This window comes from Magnolia sinica, chromosome 18 (assembly GCF_029962835.1).
Source record: "Magnolia sinica isolate HGM2019 chromosome 18, MsV1, whole genome shotgun sequence".
Lineage (NCBI taxonomy): Eukaryota > Viridiplantae > Streptophyta > Magnoliopsida > Magnoliales > Magnoliaceae > Magnolia > Magnolia sinica.
This window is the reverse complement of record NC_080590.1, coordinates 19,946,596-19,956,263: the sequence shown is the minus strand read 5'-3', so window position 1 is coordinate 19,956,263 and position 9,668 is coordinate 19,946,596. Positions and strand designations below refer to the sequence as shown.

Sequence of the window (9,668 nt, the reverse complement as noted above, 5' to 3'; positions counted from 1 at the left end):
AGCTAGAAATTGTGTTTTTCCTCCATTCATTTGGGTTGGACGGTCCAATAAGGTGGCCCACCCACCCCCCTTTGGGCCTCATTTTTGGGTGCCATTGCATGGATATTCTGAGGTGTGATCCATCACACCTCCAGGTGGGGTCCACTCCTTATATTACCCCCACAACATCAAGAAAAATAGTGAAAGACATAGTCAAATCTTTGCCAAACATGAACCATAACAGTCAATGCAACAGTCTAGATTTTTTGACAGCTATATATGGCTGACATATCAGCCTATATCTATATATTTACAGCAAATAAAAGGATGTGTAGCCTTCCTTAGTGGGCCCCACACATGTCCAGATTAATAACTTAGGTTAGGGCACTTGCATGCATTAAAATATGATGCCAAAAAATCATAAAATGGGTGTTAGGGGCGTCCCACCCTTGCTAGATTTTTGGGACGTCCTAGGCCCACCAAGTGGGCCATACACATCACCATTCAGAAATAAAGGAAAGGAGAGGAAGAAGGAACAATCCGGCCATGGGGATAGGGCCCCACCACTAATGGGCCCTCCCAAGAACAATCAAACCATAGATGTACATTGATATACACTTACAATCATAAAACCAACACATGCATGATCTATATCTACAATAGATGGTTGGGATGCCATCTCAACATGATCTTTAAGGTCTAGATGACCTTGAGATGGAGTAGATCATGAAATACATCATGATGGGGTCCATGGAGAATGGCCCCATCATGGAACATGACATGCATGTAAGATGGGCCAAAGGGCCACATCCATGGGATCAAATGGGATCCCCACCATGGATTGGTGGGTCCCATGTGATCCATCCATGAAGAAATAATGAGATTAAAGAATAGAAAGAAAATTAGCAAAAAAAAATAGTTACCCACTTGGAATCCAACTCTCAAACTCCTACACCATGAAGATCTTGGAGCAAGGAAGATATTTTGATGGTTGAGATGTATTTTTTGTGGTGGGATTTGAGGGGTTTTTAGGTTTAGAGGGCTGGAGAATTTGGGAAGAAAGGGACGTTGGGAGAGAAGGGTTGCTAGCTATGGAGGGAAAAATGAGGAGGAGGAGGAGGAGGAGGAGGAGGAGAGAGAGAGAGAGAGAGAGAGAGAGAGAGAGATCATGATTACTTTGTAAGAAAGGCAATGATTGCCTTTGAGCGGAGATTGCAATGTTTTAGGCTAAGATAGGTTTCTTGGTGGTGTGTGAGATAGGTAGTGTTAGTTATGGAGCTTTTGTGTGGTGTGGGTAGTGTACCTTGGAGCTTGTGCCAAGGGTGGTGGTCCACATGCATTCCACATAAGTAGGCCACATGATTAATGGTCATTTAATGAAATGTACACAACTTTTGATCTACATATCGGATGGACGCACAAGATACATCGTTGGAACCGCAACGACGATGCGATCAAGATGGCATAGGTTTCAGGCTGATCCGAGTTGGGTGAACATGACCGGACTCAAAGATGACCGTAAACACTATCCGAGGGTCGCGAGTCGCTGGGATTCGACCGGTAAGACCGCGGGACCAAGAGAAATGAAATGCACACCTACATATACACATGCGCACACAAGAACTCGGGTCGGGTCTTACAGATAGTCCGATAAGTAGCAATTTTCTTTTGCTGCCAATTTATAGACCCACCCAACAAACGATTTGATCATAGACTAATGGAATATTATGCCATGTGTCAGGAGCTCACACAAGAAGCTAGTACCAATGATCTGGTACACCAAATATATAACCTGAGCTTTGCTAAGCGGATGCGCGTGTGCAATAAAACTCATGCATATGCCACACATGTGCCAAGATGGCATGATAAGTTCGACCTCAAGTTCATCCATCAGAACAACACCAGTACGTTGATGCCCTAGTCCAAGAATCAGATTGATCCACTCGTCAAGTGGGCCACAGTTAGCAAAATAAACGTACGACTCTGAAAAACTTGGCTAAAGTTTTCTTCCCATCCACCCATTTTCTATATTGGGGCCCATTTGTGACTGAATCGAATCTATTTTTGGCAAAACATATAGGACGTCGGATTAACTTGATGGATGAATTGGATTTCGCATCTATGTGTCATGTTGGCATGTGTGGCATGTACATGAGCTTTATTGCAACACGTGCTCGCCTAGAAAAGCAATACAACCTTTACAGAAAAGGAACAAAATACTACACCAAAATCATCATTTAGGAACGGTTTTAAACCGTTCCTAAATGCTTCAGGAAGGGTTTAATACTGTTCCTAAATGAGGCATTGTAGAAAATCAGGAACGGTTCAGAATCGTTTTGGGTATCATTTCAATTTTTATAAACGGAATTTTAGGAACGGTTTTAAACCGTTCTGGTGCCAACGGTCACATTTTAGGCACAATTTTAGAAACGGTTTTGAATGCTTATTAATGTTGCCAACGGTCAGATTTTAGGATGGAATTTTAAGAACAATTTTAAACCGCTTTGTTCATTGTATGAGAGAGAGAGTGGGTATGTAATCTACTTGTATTATATGCCAGATAATTATACAAATAGAAGAAAAAGACAATAGAATGATTCACACACATAATAATCTTTTCCTTCTTTTCTAGTACACATTTCAATTTCAATTCCAATTTCCAATTTCAATACAACATTTCATTTCCAGGCTACTATAATCCAACAATTCCTTGCTCTTTTCTAGAATGATCACTGCGTTTAGATATGACATCCGCTGTAAATCCTCTTCTTCAATGTCTTCTCGTCCATCCCCCACAACCCGATCGATCTCTTCCACCAGCTTGGCCTGTACATCTTGATGCTTCACCAGGTTTGCCATGATCCACTGCAGTGATGTGGACGTTGTGTCCGTATGAGAGGGACAAAATCTCTTCCGTATGAGAGGGACAAAAATCTCTTCCTTCCGTGCCACTTTTAAGGCAGTTTGGTACATGTCATGAGTTGTTAATCCTGTGCTGGAAGTATTGGTGGTAGTGGTGCTGCTGCTGTTGGAAGAATCAGGTTAGATGAGTAGCTTGGTCATGCATATGTGTAAACTCTCTCATCAATCACCTGAAATGTGCAAGCAACATCACCTATAAAATCTAGAGAGTATAAATTAAATCTTTGGTTAAAACCTAAAAATGATGTGCAATTATTCATAGTAAAGTAATTCATCAACAAAATAAAAATACATAAATGCAAAAACTGTGATGATGCACTCATTCCATCCAAATGGGGCAAGTGATAATCCACACTATAAATCCAATGAATCTCGGTGTGGATGGAAGATGCCCTTTGATAGAGAGGTTCTTGATCTTTCGATCAATGTCCCTGGAGTAAATGGTTAAGGAAAAAAAAATACAGCAATAGTCTGTAAAAAATGCCAAAGAGTGGATGGTTAGGAACTTCCACTTGGTTCAGGTTCCAATAAAATGAGAACTTGTGAGATTGTTGACAAATTACAAATGCAAATCAGATTTTATCCTAGATATGAAATCTCCATTTTCATTTAATATTGGCTTGAAGGTTTGGACTGACTACATAGTTCAGACTTCTTGGTTCATTAGTGTTCTCTGCTAACAAGAAAAGATTAAAATATTGCCACCAAAAGGAACACATGTTACAGAGCAAACAATCATATGGAATAGGAGCATATGCAAAAAAAAAAAAAATGTCACTGCAAAATATACCCACTATTGGGTACATCTAGAAACACGAAATGAACTTCCCCATTCAAAGATGTTTTCGTAATTAAATGTGAAATGTACATTATAAAAGCATTTGAATCCAAAGTATTGGCCACATCATGTGAAAACAAATAAACTACCCCATTAAAAGGATGACTTCATGAATTTCCTATTATCAGCAATGATGGTGATAAAAGAGTGCAATATACAATTGCAGGACTGCTTGTTCATCTAGAAGACCAGTGGAACTACTAACTATAGAAATCAGTCTTCCAGAAATAAGAAGCGAGTTCTCACATTATCCCCTTCAAACGGTTCCAAAATCTAAGCTCTACCGCATTGCCAACATCAAAGGGGTAAGGAATAAAGACATACCTGCTAGTGTAACTCTCATTAATCCGAGGAAAATCTACAGCAGATGCTGATAGCTGCTTTTGTGAAGCAACACTAGTTTTCATGTTGAATCGCATTTCATATCTAGCTCAAAAAGAAAACAAAGAAAAAAAAAAGTTAGAAACACCGGCGAACAAGATTTTCAACGATAATTAACCAATGGTCAGAATTGCTTAAAACTCATTTATGAAGTTTTTAAGCTTCTCTTTCACAGGTCCGCTAACCATGTCCAGTTCAGGATTCTTAATTCGACAAGTGACCAAAACAATTTCATCCTCCTCCTCCCAAGCATTGGCTAGTACAAGAAAGCAACTGAAAGTATTAAAAAAGACCCAAAGAACACCCAGTATTTGCTATTCATGAAATAACAAACAAGTTTTCAAGAAAATGATACCAGTTCCCTGGTAACAAAAATATTCAACAGTTCAATCAGTGATGCAAGCTAAATGTTAGATGACAATGGATGGTTCTCAATGACTTGATTGGCCATTCCAAAAACTCCCACCAGTGAGCAAAATGTTATATTCAGTATCAGGTGTTAGAGAATAATAAAATAAAGTAAAATAAAAAGCTCTTCAAGTCGAGAGAATGATATGTGCATCCATGTAACCTGATGTCGAATGCCATGGGATTCATTAGCTTATCCAATATCCTACATGGATCTACATTGTTGTTGTGCACCAGATAAACGATTGAAGCGTGGGTTCAAATTTTGATGAGGTTTGATCATGAGACAGACGAGATTAGTATTCCATAAGCAGAATGAGCAAGAAATATTCAGTATCAAAAACCCCAACAGAATTGTGTTCTGTTCTTGTGTCTTGATTACTTGGAAGTCCAAAAGGAATTGGCAGTCTTGCAACCTAACCTTGAAGGATAATATCAAACCAACCACGCCAAAGCGAGCTTTCTTTGTTGCATCAAATGAGAAGATTAGCTTCCCACCCTTCACCATTTCCTGAAAATAGGAGTAAAGCAAGCAAAAAATTCTAGTTAATGTAATGGAACTAGCTTCACAACTATTGATTGCTCCAACCATTAAGAAAAGGCATATACTGCACCTATGCATCATGTTTATCAAAATATCCCAAATATCACAAATCATATAAAATTCCAAACAATTTAGAATTGATCAATCACTGTGAAATGCCAAGTTGTTTACTCAAGGCGTACATGATCCATATACTGCACCTATGCATCATCTACATGGCCCAAGTAAATACATTAGTGTTTCCATAGAAATTGAACCAAATCTAGCATCTCTTAAGTACCTTTTCAGCAGATGAAAATTCTGCACTCTACATACATAGATGCCAAACACTACTTATTCAACCACCCACCTGTGCCAACATTGCCCTGAAATATCAAGGGATTTATATATATATATCTTGCTACATATGAAGATATTCAACCAAATACCTTTCCAGCGGATGAAAATTATGCACTCTACATACACAGATGCCAAACACTACTTATTCAACCACTCACCCATGGCAACATTGCCCTGAAATAATAGATTATGCTGTTACGAGTCACTGGAGTGGAGTTTTACCCATCTCGTTTGTGCACATGATGGCTGTCCTGAAATTTTGGAAGAAAGTACCATGAAACTATCATTTTTGCCAGAGATAATCAGATGGTTAGGATCATTCAACTCGAGCAATTTTTTAAAAGGAATGGCAAAAATTCCAGCTCTTTGGGCCCTTATTCCCTGCGGCTTGTACTACAAAAATCCAGCTCTTCAGGAAAATAACCGGAATATGTCAAAGATGTATACATATCCCAACAACACAGAAAAGAATAGAAACGGGAACAATTTCTACAAACTAGAATTGGTACGTACTTGGCTTGTTGGCGTATACATAAAAGAGCTTCATAGCACTATCTTTAGGGTGCATTTGGTTGCACTAAATATCTGAAATTTCATGATTAATCGGTCTAATTTGGAACAAATATCATGTTTCTTGCAATAGTTGCGCATCAAGAATGTCATTCTTGCAAACACAATATTCTTGTGTGAGAATCTGAAAATATAGAAGGAAAAAAAAAGTGGGATCATGTATCCCCTTGTTTTAACTTATGAGAATCTGCAAATACAAAAGGGTAAAAAAAAAAAAAAAAAAAAAGTGGGATCTGCAAATGTCTTGAATGATGTTGATATTTGATAGTGGTGGTGCAACTAAAGTGAATTCAGTATCATTTCATATTTTTAATTCATGTCCATTAATTAGTTTGCTATGGGTACTAGTTCGGGTACCACCAATGGTTACAAAAGCAAATGCAACAGAGTCTAAAGTACTTGAATCCAAGGCCACACAACCTAATCAATTTCCATACAATGGATCAATCAACTATGAATCTCATTTTATAGATGGACGCGGAAGTTAAATGAATGTAAGTGCCTGTTGTAGTTCTCCACTCCAAGGGTTGAGAAACCTTTGACAAGGAAGTGATCATAGATCCAACAAAGGCAGCAAATTTTAGCTTGAATTGAAAATTTAGCCAAATTGATGATAGATAGGACCCGTTCTTACAAATTGGGTGATTTTTACAAGAAAAACTGAAGGAGAACACTAAAAGAAATGATACGAATCAAATGGCAACGCACCAAAGGATCTCAGTCCAATCCGAATCAGGCCATCTGAGAGATGAAACCACAAAAGCCAAAAATCTAGTAAGCTTCAAAGTTAAAATTATTGAAGAGAATACTAAAAGAAATCAGAACATCTCAATTGAGCAATGACGTGGATTTTCCACATACCCAAATGAGACTTGTGGCAATAAGCAGAATAAAAGTTGTGTAGTTCTTACGACTGACGCAATTGTTAAGCCACTGCATGCAAAGAATAGAACAAATAACTGCAACCAATTCAGTAGTAGTACTAACAGTTACAAAAGGAGAATTTGCTCAGCAGAGAGACAGTTCCCTCAAAGAGAATTTACAAAAGAATAACATTTTATGTTCCCATCAGATGTATGATCATGAAGGAAGTAGCATCAAAGAGTAAATATCTCTCACCCGTCCTTTGAAGCATGCAAAGTTTCAAGAAATGCTAAGGCAGTACAAAGGTGCAAGATATGTCCATTGATCCATTGATCTGATGGGGGACACCTTGAAGATGCCCTAGCCCAAAAATCACAACGATCCACTTACTAGGGGAGCCATACATGTTGATCTATGTTCAACATTTGTGTGTCTCACCCGATATGCCGACCAGCCAGAATTTTGGGACAAGGTGTGTTCATGGCATTCTCCACCTAATGAACAGCCTGGATCTTGTACATGTGTGACCTGAATTATCTCCACCTTTCCAGTCTGCCTGCACATGAATCACCTTAGTATTTCTCTGTAGTTTTAGTTGGACATGGTAGAAAACATCTGCTAACTGAAATCCATATAGGCCTTGCCAGAAGACTGCCTTCCAGCAGACATAACAGAACCTGGGAAGCTTGATGAGATTTTCGACCGGATGGATGCCAATAGTGATGGAAAGGTCACGTTCGATGAGTTCATGCCAATGCTGTAGGATAACCTAGTCATTCATCAGGATGCAAACAATCAACTGACTTGGCCCAATAAATTAGGCTAATTAACTCATCAAATGTGCCCCATTTGCATGAAAACAATGGATAGCAATTAAATTTTTCATCAATGGTCCATACGGTGTACGCATGTGGCTCACCCTGACTGATTCCAAATCATCTACACTGTGGGTCCCAACTCCCACTCGATGCAACTTGAATGCCCCAACCGACCTGCCTAGTTGACATGTGTGGTCGCATATGGGCCAGCAAAACCCTTAGAAAAGCTTCTTCTTCTTCTTCTTTAAAATAAAAAATAAAAATACAAAGAGCATTTAACTATATACCTGGAAATGATGATCAAATCCATCCACACATTTGTCACAGCTTCTGCAGTGTTTACTAAACTTGCCAACCTGCAAGGTCAACAAAAACTCAAAATATAGAAGCTAACTAATAGTCTGATGCAGAAACAGAGAAATGGGAAGCTTCAAGGCAATAAGAGATTATACAACTAGATGTTGCAGCGGAGCTTCAAGGCAATAAGAGATTGGAGGAATTTCATTGAATGGGGCATTTTACCCTGATTGGATGATCTGAACCGTTGATTGGGGGAATTTTGGTAGATTACAACCAGTCATGGTAAGAAAAGTAGGTGAATAGCATGGATAGTTGTGGGAGCACATGCCTGGATACATACCAAAGTGCTTAATAAATACTTAGATATACGGACTCATACAATATGAAAACTGCAGACTTACACAGCCTACATGAATTTTCAATTCTTACAATGGGAGACCATGTTTCAGTAATCCAGACAATTGGTGTGCCATTCCCCAAATGTGACAATTATTACATTTCTGTTCGTAAGCCTCTATATGCAGGCCACAAATAAAAAGGTTACGATTTTCCTATTGATAAGACATGTAATGCATAATCCATCCAGGCGGCAACTTCAACAAATCAAGGTTTGGATGAGCTGTGACTACTTCCTTAGATAGAAAAACATTGTAGAATGAAAGCTACAGGCAGCAATTAGTCTTCTCAACCCTTTAGGAATTGGAAAGCGAGTGCAAATTGCTTACCCTAGCGGACCATGAATCTCCAACTGCCAACCTGACCATGTACAAACAGTAACAGTTGATTAGGCCCACGTAATTGAATCAAGAAATTCTTTACATAGTTGAATAAGCCCTCAAGTATAAGCAATCAGATCATCAGAAAAGTAAAGAGAAAATCGCAGAATGAAGCAAAATCAAAAGAAAGAAAACAAACTCTTTAAACACAGATGACGGTTGCAGAAATCAGAACACAAAGCTTAGGAAGAAAAAATACAAAATGACGATGCAGATGGAATATACTGATAGTACCAGTAATTGAAATTCAACAAGATCATATATGATAAGAGGCTTACAAGCCCCACGACGCAGCCCCATGCATACATGCAGCAGCACATGTGCGGACCTACCATAAGGCCAGTTAAGGGCCAAAATAGTCCAGCCCAAGCTCAGCCCGAAATTTTTATGATGGCCACAATCCCAAGTGTTTCTCGGGTGGGAGAGAGAGAGAGAGAGAGAGAGAGAGAGAGAGAGAGAGAGAGAGAGAGAGAGAGGCGGACCTGATTAAGTTTGCTATAAGGTGAGAATGGCATAAGATTCAGGGCGGATCCCGGCGAAAATCTGGCAGTTTAGCTGGAGGCGATGACTAAAGAAAGTTAGGAAGAGATGAGAGAGAGAGAGAGAGAGAGAGAGAGAGAGAGAGAGAGAGAGAGAGAGAGAGAGAGAGAGAGATTCCGGAGCTTGGAAGATGGGAAAGAGAAATCGGGGCATGGGTTGAAGCTTGGAAGATGAGAGATCCTGTGTCCTTACAATCAAATCATCAGAAAAGTAAAGGAGGGAGATTGAGGGAGAGGGAGGGAGAGTGAGAGGGAGATTGAAAGAGAGGGTTGAGATTGGGAGATCGAAAGAGAGGGAGAGGGAGAGGGAGACGGAGCCGGTGATGGATGCGAAATGAAATGAGGCATTTTGGCATAAGGGTTAAAATTATTTGGTAGTTTACAGCAGAT

At 39.4% G+C, this 9,668-nt stretch overlaps 1 protein-coding gene across 23 annotated transcripts; it reads right to left on the bottom strand.

Annotated features, from left to right (window-relative positions):
• Positions 1–3,006: 3,006 nt before the first annotated feature.
• LOC131233038 (uncharacterized) lies at positions 3,007–9,351 on the bottom strand. 23 transcript variants are annotated; one of them, XR_009165049.1, is made up of 5 exons: positions 8,689–8,797; positions 7,951–8,019; positions 7,459–7,614; positions 4,064–4,991; positions 3,007–3,103 (listed from the first exon to the last, which is right to left on the bottom strand). XR_009165049.1 is itself a non-coding variant. In XM_058229607.1 (5 exons), exons 1-5 carry the CDS (start codon positions 8,725–8,727, stop codon positions 4,160–4,162), a joined length of 312 nt encoding a protein of 103 aa, XP_058085590.1. In that variant the 5' UTR covers positions 8,728–8,797; the 3' UTR covers positions 4,053–4,159. The 23 variants fall into 23 exon arrangements, 4 of the variants coding, with proteins under 4 accessions (XP_058085590.1, XP_058085587.1, XP_058085589.1 ...); XR_009165048.1 differs by having other exon boundaries at positions 3,007–3,071; XR_009165058.1 differs by lacking the exons at positions 7,459–7,614; positions 7,951–8,019; positions 8,689–8,797 and adding exons at positions 5,244–5,283; positions 5,570–7,056 and having other exon boundaries at positions 3,007–3,071; positions 4,064–4,165; positions 4,306–5,039.
• Positions 9,352–9,668: the final 317 nt, after the last annotated feature.

Excerpts from the sequence above, each read along its gene's own strand:
- LOC131233038 (XM_058229604.1), bottom strand. The coding sequence starts at position 8,727 with ATGGTCAGGTTGGCAGTTGGAGATTCATGGTCCGCTAGG. Across the intron at positions 8,020-8,688 it reads GAGATTCATGGTCCGCTAGG|GTTGGCAAGTTTAGTAAACA; the intron begins GTAAGCAATTTG and ends TTGACCTTGCAG. Across the intron at positions 7,615-7,950 it reads GATTTGATCATCATTTCCAG|GTTATCCTACAGCATTGGCA; the intron begins GTATATAGTTAA and ends ATGAATGACTAG.